Here is a 17,147-nt window from a genome sequence, read left to right as displayed (position 1 = left end):
TCCGAAGAGTAACCCACCCCCCCTTCTGACTAATGCACCTAACACTATGGACAACTTAGCATGGCCAATTCACCTGACCTTCACATCTTTGGAATGTGGGAGGAAACTGGAACACCCCGAGGAAATCCATGCAGACATGGGGAGAATGTGCAAACTCCACATAGACAGTCACCCAAGGCTGGGATTGAACCTGGGACCCTGGCGCTGTTAGGCAGCAGTGCTAACCACTGAGCCACCGTGCCACCCTAAGTAACTTAAACCTTGTGGAAATTATGATCATGTGCCCAAAATGTTCCCCCACTGAAACTTGATCACCTGGCTGGGCTCATTGCCTAATACTGGGTCTCTTTCCTGTGTGGAATATAGCAAATTTATTTTAACAGATACCTGAATTAACCAGCAAAAGTTATGTAGCTCAAATACCAGAAGTTTACTGTATTATCATGATCTCCATGATATCTGTGTAGTCAGTTGGGATGCAAGTGAGAAGGCTCTCTGCCAGTAAGTTTTATTTAAGGCAAAGCTGCATTATTAGTTAAGCAATTTTTGTGTAAATAAAGTTAAACAGTGATGTGTATAGCCTTGCATTATGTTTCTAATGCTTAGTGAGTGTTTTCACATTGAATATGTGGATATTTGATCAATCGGCACCCTCCTCGTCCCATAGATGCTGGTGAATAAAAAGCTTGATGTGTTTACATTTTACTTCAAGAAGCCTTCCTGGATGCATTTAACAAACTCCCTCATCCAAGCCCCTGGCACTAGGAGTCACAGTCAATAGAGGGGAAGTCAAAATCACCCAACACAACAACACTGTTGTTTTTATGTTTTTCCATAATCTGTCCACATATCTGTTCCTCTATCTCTTGCTGATTGTTGGGAAGCCTATGGTACAATTTCATCAATGTTATTTCACCCTTCCTGTTCCTCAGCTTTATCCAAATGGCCTCACTAGATAAGCCATCCAAGACGTCCTCCCTCAGGACAACTGTGAGATTCTACCTAATCAGCAATGCGATTTGACCACCTTCTTTTACATCCCTCTCTATCTCACCTGAAACACTTAAATTCTGGGACATTAAGCAGTGTCTCTCAAACAAGTATCTACAATAGTCACAATATTATAATTATATGTAATAATCCAAGCACTAAGTTCATCTGTCTTACTTGTTATAATCCTGGTGTTAAAATAAATACATTTCGAATTGCCGGTCCCCCTGCGTTCGGTAATTCCCGTTAATTTTTTTCTCTTAGCCTTACTGGCCTTAGTCTCAGAATCCTCCTCGGACATTTCACTTGCTAACCTACTGCTCTGGTTCCTACCACACCACCCTCCCAACACACTAGTTTAAACCTTTCCAAGTGACATTAACAAATCTGGCTGCAGGATATTGGTTCCTATCCAGTTTAGTTGCAGCCTGTCCTTGTGCAGTTGTCTCCTGCCCAGGAACTCAGATGATGCATATCTAAAGCCCTTCATCTTACACCAGCACTTTAGCCACATATTTAACTCCACTCTCTTCCTTTTCCTTGTCTCAATGGCATGCAGCATGAGGAGTAATCCCGAGATTAAAACTCTGGAAAGGTCCTGCTTTTCAACTTCCTAAACTCCCTTTGCAGTACCTTGTCATTCTTCCTACCTATGTCATTAGTACCAATGTGTACTACAATCTCTGGCTGCTCACCCTCCCCTTGCCTGCTCAGAAATACACTTGATCCTGGCACCAGAGAGGTAACACACAGTCTTAGAGTCTCTTTTGCAGGTACAGAAATGTCTATGACCCTAACAATAAAGTCCCTGTTACTCTTGCACTTTGACCCTCTTGCTGTATAACAGAGCTAGCTTAATACCATTGCTCTGGCTGTTGCTGTCACCATCCCCTGATAGGCAATCCCCCATAACAATATCCAAAAATATATACTTGTTAAGGAGGGGAATAGCCACAGGAGACTCCTGCACTGTCTGCCTGTCCCTTCTAGTGCACACCCACTAGCTGCCTGAACCTTGCGTATAACGTCTCTAAAACACCTGCTTCAGACACTTTCTGCCTCCAGCATGCTCCAATCGATCAATGCAGTCTGATGGGAGCTGCAATTGGACATACTTCCTTCAGATGTGATCGTTAGGGATGCTTGACCTGTCTGTAATTTCCCAATTTCCACAGGAGAAGCACACCACCACACTGCCTGCCATTTTTACCCTCTCGCAATTATATAATTCAAAATATATTTCCATTAAAATAACTTATAGCTAACTAGATGACCCTAGGGTTATACCATCTACTAAATAAACTATTATGTAAACAACTGTGAGTTTCAGCTAGAGGGAGAACCTGAATAGACTGGAACTGTTTTCCCTGGATTATCAGAGGCTGAGGTGGTGACCTTATAGAGGTTTATAAAATGATGAGGGGCATGGATAGGATAAATAGACAGGTCTTTTCCATGAGGTTGGGGGAGTCCAGAACTAGAGGGCATAGGTTAAGAGCGAGTGGGGAAAGATTTAAAAGGCACATAAGGGGCAACATTTTCTCACAGTGTGGTGCATGTATGGAATGAGCTGCCAGAGGAAGTGGTGGAGACTGGTATAATTACAACATTTAAAAGGCATCTGGATGTGTATATGAATAGGAAACGCTTAGAGGGATATGGACCAAGTGCTGGCAAATGGGAGTAGATTAATTTAGGATATCTGGTTGGCATGGATGAATTAGACTAATGGGTCTGTTTCTGCATTGTACATCTTTGTGACTCTACAACTCCACTACTATGATACCGCTAGCCAAATCCTGCTCCTCTAAAACTGTCTAGATATGAAAAGGTAATGGAAATTGAAGGTAAGAGAAAGGAATCACCTGGACACTACTTACCAATCAGGATCTCTTCTGTCGAAGACATCACTTTTGAGCTTGTGATGTCACCAAGTGCTGTGCCCATGATCCTTGTCGTGAAATAGATCAAGGTAGGGCTGCTACTCAAAACTACTTCAGCCTCTCTGGGTCTGGTTTCCAGCTACTGATAAAGTAAGGCTGCTACTCTAAACTAGCAGCCATTGTGACTGTGTTGACTTCTTCCAGAATTATCCTCAATCACTTGTAATGAGCGCACTATGTTGGATGCTCTTTATCCAGCTGAGCACCAGTGCTTACGATCCTCTTCTCAGTCATAGTGACCAAGCCAACTTCTCCCAAAATCCTCCTCGGTTGCTTCTGACTGGCACTGCCTGCTTTGATTTAACTTATTATCATCACATGTACTGAGATACAGTGAAAAGTTTTGGTTTTTGTCTTATCTAGACAAATCATACCTTACATAAATACATCAGGGTAATAGAATAAAATATAGCATTTAAGTGTTACAGCTACAGAGATGGTGCAGAGAAAGATCAATTCTCATATATGACGGAACAATTTATAAGTCTGATAACAGCAGGGAAGAAACTGTTCTTGGTACATGTTTTCTAACGTTTGTATCTTCTGCCTGATGGAAGAGGGGGAAAGAGGGTATAATTGGGTTGAGAGGGGTCATTGATTATGTTGGCTGCTCTCCTGAGGCAGCAGAAGTTGGAGACGGAGTCAATGGAAGGATGCCTGATTTTCATGAATGGACTGGGCTACGTTGGCAAGTCTTGCAGTCTTTGGCACAGCATTTGCCATACCAAGCTGTGGCAGATCAGGATAGGATGCTTTCTATGGTGCATCTATAAAAATTGCTAAGAGTGATAGTGGACATACAGATATCCTATCTGGAACCACGACAAATTGGGGAACATAGCCTAGGGTCAGGTCACTACAATTGAATCTTGTATCTATGGCTTCCTGTTCATGACCCCTCAACAATTAGTAAATCTATAGTATCTATCTTGTTTCATTCTACTATATCCTCATCAATTAACAGAGATCTGACTACAAATCCATTATCAAGCTCTCAGCTCTTAGATCTAGATGTAAAGACAACATATGGTAATATCTAATAGATCATTTAGATTCATCAGTCACTGTTTAAGTGTGTTGGTAGGTTTGTGGGCAACCATGATGCCAAGCCTTTTGCTGAGATATTTTTTTTTAAATCATCGATAGTCACAGGTGAGGTGCCGGAAGGCTGGAGGTTGGCTAATGTGCTGCCACTGTTTAAGAAGGGTGGTAAGGACAAGCCAGGGAACTATAGACCAGTGAGCCTGATATCGGCGGTGGGCAAGTTGTTGGAGGGAATCCTGAGGGACAGGATGTATATGTATTTGGAAAGGCAAGGACCGATTAGGGATAGTCAGCATGGCTTTGTGCGTGGGAGATCATGTCTCACAAACTTGATTGAGTTTTTTGAAAAAGTAACAAAGAGGATTGATGAGGGCAGAGGAGTAGATGTGATTTATATGGACTTCAGTAAGGCGTTCGACAAAGTTTCCCACGGGAGATTGATTAGCAAGATTAGATCTCACGGAATACAGGGGGAACTAGCCATTTGAATACAGAACGGGCTCAAAGGTAGAAGACAGAGGGTGGTGGTGGAGGGTAGTTTTTCAGACTGCAGGCCTGTGACCAGTGGAGTGCCACAAGAATCAGTGCTGGGTCCACTACTTTTCATCATTTATATAAATGATTTGGATGCGAGCATAAGAGGTACAGTTAGTAAGTTTGCAAATGACACCAAAAGTGGAGGTGCAGTGGACAGCGAAGAGGGTTACCTCCGATTACAACAGGATCTTGATCAGATGGGCCAATGGGCAGAGAAGTGGCAGATGGAGTTTAATTTAGATAAATGCGAGGTGGTGTATTTTGGGAAAGCAAATCTTAGCAGGACTTATACACTTAATGGTAAGGTCCTAGGGAGTGTTGCTGAACAAAGAGACCTTGGAGTGCAGGTTCATAGCTCCTTGAAAGTGGAGTCGCAGATAGATAGGACAGTGAAGGCGGCGTTTGGTATGCTTTCCCTTATTGGTTAAAGTATTGTACAGGACAGTGGTTACCACTGCTGGAATATTGTGTGCAATTCTGGTCTCCTTCCTATTGGAAAGATGTTGTGAAACTTGAAAGGGTTCAGAAAAGATTTACAAGGATGTTGCCAGGGTTGGAGGATTTGAGCTATAGGGAGAAGCTGAACAGGTTGGGGCTGTTTTCCCTGGATGGTCGGAGGCTGAGGGGTGACCTTATAGAGGTTTAAAAAAATTATGAGGGGCATGGATAGGGTAAATAGACAAAGTCTTTTCCCTGGGGTCGGGGAGTCCAGAACTAGAGGGCATAGGTTTAGGGTGAGAGGGGAAAGATAAAAGAGAGACCTAAGGGGCAACTTTTTCATGCAGAGGGTGGTATGTATATGAAATGAGCTCCCAGAGAAAGTGGTAGAGGCTGGTACAATTGCAACATTTCAGAGGCATTTGGATGGGTATATGAATAGGAAGGGTTTGGAGGGTTATGGGCCAGGTGCTGGCAGGTGGGACTAGATTGGGTTGGGCTATCTGGTCGGCATGGATGGGTTGGACCAAACGGTCTGTTTCCATGCTATACATCTCTATGACTCTCGTCTGAAAGTCATTTCTGACATGTCTTTAATGTAAGGTAATATGGCTATAGATTTTGGTTGCATTGTGTCTGGTTGCTTGGGTTTGTTTCTGAGGGATCGGCGGATTGTGTTTATTGGGTACCAGGTTTTCTTGAAAACATTATAAAGATATTTTTCTTCTGCTTTTTGTAGTTCTTGGGTGCTGTATTGTGATGTAGCTCATTGAACTAATTCTCATCCACCTTAAGAAACCAAGACGTATAAATAGAGAAGAGATACATACCACCAGCGCTTCACCGGAGACTCTCAGATGATATTACCTAGTATGGTGACAAAATGTCTGAAAACAAACCTTCAAGCTCAGTGAGCTAACTTACATACTTACCTATGGATATGCCAAGGTCCCTTTGATTTACAAGACTTTCCAGGGGTCCTAATAATCACAGCATGATCCCTTGCCTTGCAAGTCCTCCCCAAGTCCAATACCTGAGATTTTTCTGATTCATTTTAATTTGCATAGCTCTGCCCCATCTGACTAGCCCATTAGTATTCTCCAGCCATTTATGACTTTCCTCCTCACTATTTACCATTATACCAATCTTTGTGTCTTTTGTGAATTGTTTGATCATATGTTCATGATATTTACATGAAGGTAGGATGTATGCTACACACAGCAAGGGACTCAGCATTGAAAACTGTTGTACCTCCAGTTTCCAGTCACAAAAACACCCTTTGAACATTATCTTTTGCCTTCTGCCACTGTCAATTTTAGATCCAATTTGCCAAATTGGCCTTGGCAAATCCCATTGGCTCTTAGCCAGCCTATCATGAAAGGCCTTATAAAAAGCTTACTGAAGTCCACATAACTTCCATCAATTGAACTATCCTCATCTTCACACCTAGTAGGCTTCTTCAGAAAATGCGATCAAATTGTTAGACATAATCTCCTCATGAAAAATTAAACTTTCCTTAAACAATGCATGCCTCTCCAAATGGAAATGAAGTTTGAACACCTTTAAGGCTGCCAACTCCACAAGCACCCCCTCACTATGTTAGTTTCTTTTCACACTTCACACATGTCCACCTTGATGTATAACTGCATCATTTTACATCGTGAAAACTCATGCAAAGCATTCATTAAGGATAGTACTCACTCATCTTCAGGGTCCACACACAGACTACCTCTATGGTCCCTAATGAGCTCTACTCTTTCCCTAGCTATTTTTTTGTTTTTGAAATGTTAAAAAAAGAATCCTTGGGTTCTACTTTATTATAGCCTCCAATCTTTTCTCATGCACTCTCTTAGCTTTCCTAAATTTGCTTTCTAGACCCCACTTGCATATTTTAATTTTCTTTTAGGGACTTTGCCATATTGAGCCCTATCTGCTATAAGCTTCTTTTTCTACTCCTAACTTTTAAGTCCCTTGACATCAAGAATTCTCTGGTCTTGGTCCAAGTCTTTATCTTTATGGGAACATATTTGCCCTGTACTCTGGCTACTTCCCCCTTGAATGTCTCCCATTGCTCTGACAGATATTTATGGAAGTAACTGTTCTCAGTCCATTTGGGCCAAATTGTGTGTTATCTTAGGAAAAATTATCTTTTCCCCAGTTTAGAATTTTTCTTCCTGGCCTATGCTTACGCTTTTCCAAAATGCTCTAACACTTCCAGCCTCATGTCAGAATGTTAGGTCCAGAAGCTCCCTTGTTGCATCCTGGTTAAAAAAGGTTCTCCTGCATGCAATTTAATAATTTTGCTCCCTCCCTATCTAGCAAACTTAAATAATCATAATGAATATTTGGTTAGTTAAAATCTCCACCCCCGCCCTGTTATAGCCTTATAAGTCTTATTGCTAATTGCCCTTATATGAAAGTAAGTTATAATTAAAATCATTTTCAACAGTCATACTCATTATCCGAAGTAACTAATGCACCTTTGAAAATGGCCTTCTTTTTCTCCTACCCTCTTGATTTCAAGAGGTGTGGATTTGAGAAAGAAGCTGGAGATTAGAAATAAAACAGTTATACACCCTGAAATCAATTTGGAGTGGGTTGCTGTGCATTTTGGGGCAGCAAAACATCTGATTCCCTTTAAGCAGGAGATTGAATAGTTTTAACTCCTGGAAATCATTAACATTTATTGACACTGACTCCTTCCTCAGGTGGTTCGGGGACTGCTGAAAGCCCGTGAATTTCGTTTATGATAGAGAAAGTAAGGTTTATTGTGGGGCTGAGGATTCATTACTGGTGAATTTGTGTGATGCCCAAGAGTGTAAGGTGGATGATCAAGATGTTGTTGTGGGATCAGAAGCAGCACTCTGGCTCTTCTTGATGCAGAAGGAACCTTTAGAAGTGAAGTTTGTTTTAATTTTTAAAGACTCATGAAAACTAGCTTTAGCTGGTGATCTCAAGACTAAGCAGCCTACAGTCAGTCTATGGTTAAAATTAGTAGCCCAATGATGTCAGAAAGATGTGACTTTGCAGTTTAAATGTACTTCTGTGGTGGACAGCCTTTCAGTCTGGCATTCACACAAATTAAATCATGGGGTTTTAGCCTTTGGAGATGATGTTGGGAATTTAAAATCATCCCCATAGAGCTTCCTCAAATGGATACCACTGATATTTACCACCATATAAATTAGAGATCATGTAAGCATTTTACGTATTCCCAAATTTTAAAGCATCCATGAAGATCATCTCCCTCATCTTACAGAAAATCTTTCTTCTTTGTACCCTGAAAACAATAAGTCTCTTGAAAATTGTGAACATCCAAGATATATGCACCCAATTAATCTACTCTTTATTGTTTAATATTGATGAGGAGGTGCCGGTGTTGGACTGGGGTGGACAAAGTTAAAAATCACACAACACCAGGTTAAAGTCCAACAGGTTTACTTGGAAGTACTAGCTTTCGGAGCGCTGCTACTTCGACAGGTTTATAGCAGAATTTCTGGGTCTTATGATCCTGCCCCACTAGCTACCTGACAAGGAGCAGCGCTCTGAAAGCTAGTACTTTCAAATAAACCTGTTGGACTATAACCAGGTGTGACCTTTAACTTGGTTTAATATTGCAAGTGGGATTCAAACTTTTCAGTGAAAATATATGCTACACATTCAAAGAATAACAATTAGTTAGAATGAAACTGCTGATAACATTGCTGATGGACATGCAAGCAAAATTTATTTCCAAAGATACAATGTTTTGCAGGTACAGGAAGAGAAACATATCTTTACAACAGCAGTTTGGTTGGTGTACAGAGATGCCAGTTACAGTAGTTCCTGAATTTTGTATGAATCAAAAAAGACATCGCCTTGTTCACACTGCAACTGAAACTGTGGCATAATCCCACTAATCTTTATAATTCTAATTACTTTATAATAATTGCAGATGTTCAACTGCAAAGTAATCATGAAGTTGAATTATTCATAAATCACAATTGTTAAATGTAAAAAAACCCTGAGTTTGTAACTGGCTTTCCAGTTGTTTTCTTGAAATTGTTTATTGGTAAGATTAAAAATGGATTTACTAGCATCTTAGGGGGAGAAAGAAAAGTTAACAAATACTTCTGAAGGGCAGCAGCCAATTCATTGCAGTGTGAACAGGACACATTGCCTTAACTCTCAAAAACAACTGCAGGTGCCTTACAGATATAACAGGTCATCAAGACATTGTGCCCATACAATTGAACAGTACAGTGTTTCAAAAGGATAAGGAATTAACTGAGCATTAAGACTGAGCTTTACAGCATTGTCATTTCAGACTTGTAAAGAATACAAGCCTTCATAATTACAACACTGATATTATTTGTCAACCTTCCTTCTATTCCCACTATTATTACAGCCAAAATCTGAAACATTTTAACAACTAAATTTCATTGTGCACCAGTTTCTTACCTAACCATGCCAAGAAATGTAAATTTATCTTTATAATTTTACCAAGGTTCTGATTAGAGAACAGGCAGTGTACCAACCTATAACTGTCTTTTATTTCATTCAAAGGTACACCCTGGCTCCTCAATAATATAGATTTATTACTAACGATTAATTTTACTGACAGTAGTCATCAATCCCTTGGATATGTAAAAATTTGGCTAAGCAAGCTTTACAGAAAAATCTAGAAGCTTTTTTTGGACAAATGCCAGTATAATCTTAAACCAGAATATTCAGTGAGATCTTGTTGGCAGGTATGACTAGTTAGTCAATATTTACAATGATTTAACTCACTAATCTTACAATTTTTAAATATAAATTTAAAGTTGTGTGTGTTGAGTGGGATCCATGGCACGCACATGAACACTTGGCAAGCAGAACCAAGAAAGGGGTAGCTCCCTATTTGAGTTATCATCATGAAATTTTATATTCAAGTAGTAATCACCAGCATACAGGAATAGGAGAGCTCCACTGCATACACATTCTTCAGTTGATTTCACCTGAAAAATAAAATAAAAAAGTAAAATGCAATTTCACAGAAAAACCCATAATATAAAACAGGAACCGTTCATCATCAGACAAATAGACAGCTCCTAACAAGGACAGACCAGTATACAGAGTTTTCAACCCTTGTGCTTTTGTGTCTATGATTCCATCAACAGACACTATGCAATAAGGCAAGTCATTTATCCCAGGGCACAAAATCAATAACTGACACTGATCTCATTGATCTTTTCATTCTTGTTTGTGGCATATTGTGCAAGAACCTTTTCAGAGCATGTGGTAGAAAATAGGTTTACACTTTAGAAACTATGTACTCTGCATTAACCCATGTTTTATTTAACAACAATTGGTTCATGAATATTATTATTTTTTTTTAAAATCAATGAACAGATCTAGTGTTTTGGTTTGTGTCTAGTTACATTTTAAACCACACGACAAAGTTTCTAACGCACTTCATACTTTAATACTAAATGTCTAGTTCATCTTGCACATTTTTTTTGGAAAAAACAAAAAGCAAGTTCAACTGACATAGATTATACTTTTAGATGAGTGTTTTAATTGTAAGAGTTTACTGTGTGTGAAATCTACAAATAAAAATAAAATGTATACTAAACATTTTGAAAAGAAAATTAGAGCATGCTGCAATAACAAGTTAAATATTAAAATCTGATGTAAGTCGGATGACGCCTTGTTAATCTATCTGACAACATTGATTATATTAAATGTTAGGTGCCATGGTTATGGGGACTCTGCTAACTGAAATAGGATGAACTTAATACAAATCTAATGGGAATTTACTGTGTACAGTTCAAAACAAATGCAATCATGCACTTTCCAAAGAAAACACCAAAAGAATATTTGAAACTTGACTGAGGAGAGACAAGAACAAAAAGGAAAATGCCGAGTCACTATAAACTTATGACCTTTTTTTAACACTATTAAATAAAGGAACAGAAATAATAAAATAAAAAGGTGCAGTTTCTTGAATAGAAACAAAGTGTTACAGAAACTCAGGAGGTCTGGGAGGATCTGTGAGAGAAGCAAACTTAAAGCTCTGAGTCCAACACAACTTTTCTTCCAAGTTCCACAGATGTCACTAGATCAGATGTGTTTCTCTAGCACGTAATATTTTTATGTCAGATCCCCAAACATTCACAATACTTTCTTTTCAGGTCGTGTTTCTTCATAATTACTACTCATGCTGTGCCGATACTCTAACGCAATTGTTTGAACCAGTCCTAAATTCACCCTCCTTCAATCAAACACAGCCCATAAAATTACACCAGGTTGCCACTCTTAAATACTTCATGGAATGCTTTTCAATAGATAGAAAAATAAAGAAATGTGAATGCTCTCTTACTCTGCCTAATTACATTGGCTCATGGAAGACACTATGTATGTAACTATGCATATTAATTTTAATCAGGAAATTGAAATGCAAACTAATTTTAAATGCATTTTAAGCACAATTTTCTGACTGCATTTAAAACAAAAACTTTATCCCAGCAGTGGCAGTAATTTGCTTTGGAAATAGAAAGACCTTAAGGTAGCAACTGATGCTAGGTCCTGATGTTAACTTCTCTGATAGAAATGGGGGAAAGCACAAACAAATTTTGGAGAGCAATGTCTTGCACTTAATGTGTAAGTGTGACCTTTGGGCATGAGCCCTTCTTCAGTGTGACCTTTGATAAAGGTCACACTGAAGAAGGGCTCATGCCCGAAACGTCGATTCTCCTGCTCCTTGGATGCTGCCTGACCTGCTGCGCTTTTCCAGCAACACATTTTCAGCTCTGACCTTTGATAAAGGCAACTCTGATGACATCCTGGGCTACCAAATATAACAGGCTTTCCTTACATGTACATATGCAGGGCCTCTTTTGGACCTTTTCCAAGGTTAGTTTGGACTCATACTAGGTATGGAGCTACCTCTGCTTCAGTTTATCAGCAGCTGCTCAACTCTAAGCAATAGTTAACATTAAAAAAAGATTTTTTAAAAAATCGCTGTGTAGCTAGTAACAGTAGTTTTCCCAGACTCCACAGTCCTCACAATTGTCTTCCTTCACCTTTGTTGCTCTAACATACGCCTCTTCTGCATTCCACCCTGTAGATTAAGTCAGGCCGAGGTATTCTGCCAAATATTCAACATATAAAACGCATGAGTTCCTTGTGGTGGTCCTACAGTTCACAAAACAATATTACTGAGATATGAAGGGAAAGTTTCAGCTGGCAGGCCTCCAGGAAAGGGAATTGAGTTATGCCACTTATTATGGATGTCAGAATGGGCTATAACCAACTTCTTGCCTTTCAATATGATCTCAAACTTCAGCAGTAATGTAAGGGTAGTACATACAAAATCATTTTTATGTTTTACGTACTCTAGTCAGATCAAACTGTGAGACTGTGACTTGGTTTGGTCACAGGCTCACATTAGAAACAATTTAATGCTGATGTAGAGAAGAGTCAGTATTCTGATCCTGAATGTCAGATTATTATTAAATCCTTAGAAAGTGCATAACTCAGTCTTGACATGAAATTACTTTGGCAAGTTGAATCCAGAATTGGCTTAGTGGCAGGGGATGGAGTGTGGAGATAAAAGGCTGTTTGTGAGACTGGAACTTGGTGTGCACTGGGATCAGTGCTGGGTCCCTTATTGTTTTATATATCAAAACAATATAGATAAGAATGATGGATAAGCAAGTTTGCAGATGACACAAAGATTGGCCAACAGTGGCAGATGGAACTTAACCTTGGTAAATGTAAGGTGATGCTTTTTGGATGAAGTAACAAGACAAGGGAATACTCAATGAATGGCAGGACACTAAGAAGGTTACAGGAACAGAGAGATCTTGCAGTGCTTGACCAGAGATCCGAGAAGGTGACAGGACGTATTAATAGTATAGGTAAGGCAACATACAGGATGCTTGCCTTTATTAGTGTAGGCATAGATTATAAGAGCAGGGAGGTTATGTTAGAGCTGTACAGAACTTTGGTTAGATTACAGTTGGATTACTGTCTGCAGTTCTAGTCACCGCACTGTAAGAAGGATGATTGCACTAGAGGGTGTGCAGCGGAGAGTCACCGGAATGTTACAAAAACAAAAGTTGCTGGGAAAGCTCAGTCGGTCTAACAGCATCTATGGAGAGAAATCAGATTTAACCTTTCGGGTCCAGTGACCCTTCTTCAGAGCAGGGCCTGAAACTGAGCCGAAATGTTTACTCTGATTTCTCTCCACAGATGCTGTCAGACCTGCTGAATATTTTCCAGGATCCATAGTTCTTTTGGTTTTTACCAGGATGTTGTCTGGAATGGAGCATTTCAGCTATGAAGAAAGGCTGGATAAGCTTGGGTTGTCTTCTTTGGAGCAACAAAGGTTGAGGCGAGACCTGTTAGAGGTATGTAAGTTTATGAGGGGCATGTATATAAAGTTATGAGGACCGGGTGAATAGAAAGTAGCTATTCCCGTTAGTTGAAGGGCCAATAACAAGGGGCCATCATTTTAAAGTGGAAGATAGGAGGTTTAGAGGGATTTGAGAAAAACCTTTTCACTCAGAGGCTGATGGGGGGACTGGAATGCACTGTCTGGGAGGGTGCCTAAGGTGGAAAATCTCACAACCATTAATGGCTGAACTTGGATGAACACTTGAGTATCACAACTTTCAAGGCTATGGGTCTATTGCAGGAAAGGAGGACTAATGTCGTAGTACATTTTTGACAGTACAGACTTAATGGGCTAAAGAGTCTCTTCTGTACTTTATGATTCTATGATTAAAGAAGGGAACACAGTACAGAACGTTCATGCTGGAGCACTATTTAAAGATAAGCCATTTACTTCTGCTCAGAAGGTCAATAACATAATTCATCACAAGAAACAAAGTTTAATGTTTAATTGATATTCAAAATGGAGGCCAAAATCATGAAGTCAGATGGTATGGTGGACTACTGTAGGAATTCGTAGGTGGATGAGTTCAGTTGGGCTAAGTTGTCTCTTTCATGTAACATTATGTGTATGATCAAGCCTTATGCAATTTCAAATAGTCTTCTACAGCAGGCAATGTAAAAGACCTCACCTAATCATGGTAATGTTATTTGTTGTTTGTTACATTTACCCTTGTATTTTGAGGGCTTCAAACCTTTTGCATCGCAAATTGCTAAAATGTGACCTGATTGAAGAACTATGAAATTAATAATCCAAGTACAGAGAAGGAAGTGTATATACAGGGACAGAAAGAGAGAACAAATATGGACATGAGGGAGAAATAGAAGCTGAAGGAAGAAGATTCCAAACATATAATAGTTAATTTCAGTCTATAGAGTTGATGAGTGGTAATTAAAACTTCTCACAAAGTAAAGAGTATTTAAGTTGAAGTGGACAAAACATAACTTCCTTTCGAAAGTTCAGTACACATCTACTGTGCAAAATATAGCAGCTTCATACTGTTTAATCCAATTAAATGGTGAACCAGAGAGTTTATTCTGTTTTAGAGCAGCTAATAGTATTAACTGCACATTTGCCCTTTCTTGAAGCTGCTCTAGCATTTGTGCATAAGTAATAGATTACATGAGCCTCCCAGTTATTTTGGCTGATAATGATGGATGAATGTACAACTTGAAAGTCATGCCTAGCCATCAAAATACCACTGACACAGCAAGATAAATAGTGTATTAATTGACATCATACACCAAAAAACATCTTACACTGTAAAGTAGTGGTACTAATTTATTGCTATGCAATAACCTACTGGTATTATGGCAAAAACATCTGCTGTTAAGGTTAAATCACAGTATCTTTATAAGAAAAGTTTACTTTACGAAGGAAGAACAACAAATAACATGAATAAAGAAATAAATTTAGTGTCATTTATATCACAAATTTACAGGATGATGCATTTCTAGTGATTTATCTCATTTTATTTTTAAAAAATGATTTCTGAATATGATGTAAAGAAACGGAGGACTACGACAAAGATGCCTGGCTAAAATTGGTTCATTACAGTTGGATGAGTGGGGATCTACCACAGAATAATTCATTCAAAAAATGGCAGAAGATCAGTAAACCAGCAGTGGGAGATAATTAAACATAAGAGGGATAATAAATATATTCTGACAAGTAAAAGTCAGGGTTTCATTTGTAAATAAAGATATTGGAATTAAAAGTCACATTTAAAAATATAGGTTTCTGATAAATGTAGGAGTCTGACACTAAAGGAAAGTCAGGAATTATGAAATGTTTTGGAAGACAGCAGAACAAGTAATTACAACAGAAAACTGGTGGACAAAACAAAGAGAATTAATAAACATTTTAAAAGGATAGTCCTGGAATCAGTAGTGACACTTAGAAATTAAACGACAAGTTTGCTGTTGAGGGAAAAACAATCAAAGAAATATTCAAATCAAGTTTCTACAGAGGAAAGTGAACATATAACCAAAGAAGCACTAAGGAGGATGTAAGAGCTAGAATTGCAGATAAGTTTGCAAAAGAAAGCTCGATCAAAATGTTAATAGCACTGAAAAGCAAGCTGAGATCATAGGCATTCCAATAGAGGAGTTGGACAAAGATAATTGAAGAACAAAGTAAAATTATAATTTGTGGGTGGCACAGTGGTCAGCACTGCTGCCTCACAGCGCCAGAGACCCGGGTTCAATTCCCGCCTCAGGCGACTGACTGTGTGGAGTTTGCACATTCTCCCAGTGTCTGCGTGGATTTCCTCTGGGTGCTCCGGTTTCCTCCCACAGTCCAAAGATGTGCAGGTCAGGTGAATTGGCCATGCTAAAGTGTTAGGTGTAGGGTATGGGTGGGTTGCGCTTTGGCGGGTCGGTGTGGACTTGATGGGCCGAAGGGCCTGTTTCCACACTGTAGGTAATTTAATCGAATTATCTAAATATTTGAATATTAGTTCAATTTGGACTAATATAACTATATTATCCAAACCTGTTCAAAGAAATGTGATTATATTGATAACACCTTTTTGCCCCTTCATCATCTCTTAGCCATGTGACTTCTGAGGTTTATGTGTTACCTGATCAAAATGCCCTGGGGTACTGGCTTGGAAATCAAGCCCCACTATTCCCAGAGTAGTCACAAGTTGAAAATTTGATTCAACTACCAAACTGACCAATTTGATTTAACTGCTTAATTTAGGTTAACAGCATATGCATACAGCAGGTTTTCATTAACAAGAAAATAACTATTTATTGTAATCAAACTATTTTGAACCGGTGGGAAAAAACAAACATGATTTGTCAACTTATAACTCCATAAAGTAAACTCTCCCCTTTTTAAAAAAGTTTTCGTACATATACAATACACAAAGAAACAACACAAGGATATTAAGGCTGTAAAAAGTTAAAAAGTCTGGGAGAAACTGTTTGATAAAACCAATCCGGACCAAAGGAGTGAATGAGTTATAGAGTCATAGAGAAGTACAGCAAGGAAACAGACCCTTCGGTCCAACCCATCTATGTCAACCAGATATCCCAACCCAATCTAGTCCCACCTGCCAGCACCTGGCCCATATCCCTCCAAACCCTTCCTATTCATACACCCATCCAAATGTTGCAATTGTACCAGCCTCCACTACTTCCTCTGGCAGCTTATTCCATACATGTACCACTCTCTGTGTGAAAATGTTGCCCCTTAGTCTCTTTTATATCTTTCCCCTCTCACCCTAAACCTATGCCCTCTAGTTCTGGACTCATCCAGGGAAAAGACTTTCTCTATTTATCCCATCCATGCCCCTCATAACCTTGTAAACCTCTATAAGGTCACCCCTCAACCTTCGCGCTCCAGGGAAAACAGCCCCAGCCTGTTCAGCCTCTCCATATAACTCAACTCCTCCAACCGTGGCAACATCCTTGTAAATGTTTTCTGAACCCTTTCAAGTTTCACAACATCTTTCAAGGAGCTATGAACCTGCACTCCAAGGTCTCTTTGTTCAGCAACATGCCCTAGGACCTTACCATTACGTGTATAAGTCCTGCTAAGATTTGCTTTCCCAAAATACAGCACCTCGCATTTATCTGAATTAAACTCCATCTGCCACTTCTCGGCCCATTGGCCCATTTGATCAAGATCCTGATGTAATCTGAGGTAACCTTCTTCGCTGTCCACTACACCTCCAATTTTGGCGTCATCTGCAAATTTACTAACTGTACCTCTTATGCTCGCATCCAAATCATTTATGTAAATGACAAAAAGTAGAGGACCAAGCACCGATC

At 39.4% G+C, this 17,147-nt stretch overlaps 1 protein-coding gene across 1 annotated transcript in view; it reads right to left on the bottom strand.

Moving 5' to 3' along the window:
* Positions 1–8,662: 8,662 nt before the first annotated feature.
* trappc9 (trafficking protein particle complex subunit 9) overlaps positions 8,663–17,147 on the bottom strand; it is a 598,494-nt gene continuing 590,009 nt past the window's right edge. Inside the window, exon 23 of the mRNA XM_043689331.1 lies at positions 8,663–9,928. Within this exon, the coding sequence (XP_043545266.1) occupies positions 9,749–9,928 (180 nt within the window). The 3' untranslated portion in view covers positions 8,663–9,748. The remainder of the gene's footprint in view (positions 9,929–17,147) is intronic.

Source organism: Chiloscyllium plagiosum, chromosome 4, assembly GCF_004010195.1.
Source record: "Chiloscyllium plagiosum isolate BGI_BamShark_2017 chromosome 4, ASM401019v2, whole genome shotgun sequence".
Taxonomy (NCBI): Eukaryota; Metazoa; Chordata; class Chondrichthyes; order Orectolobiformes; family Hemiscylliidae; genus Chiloscyllium; species Chiloscyllium plagiosum.
Note: the sequence above shows the minus strand (reverse complement) of the source record. Positions and strands in the feature narration are given on the sequence as shown.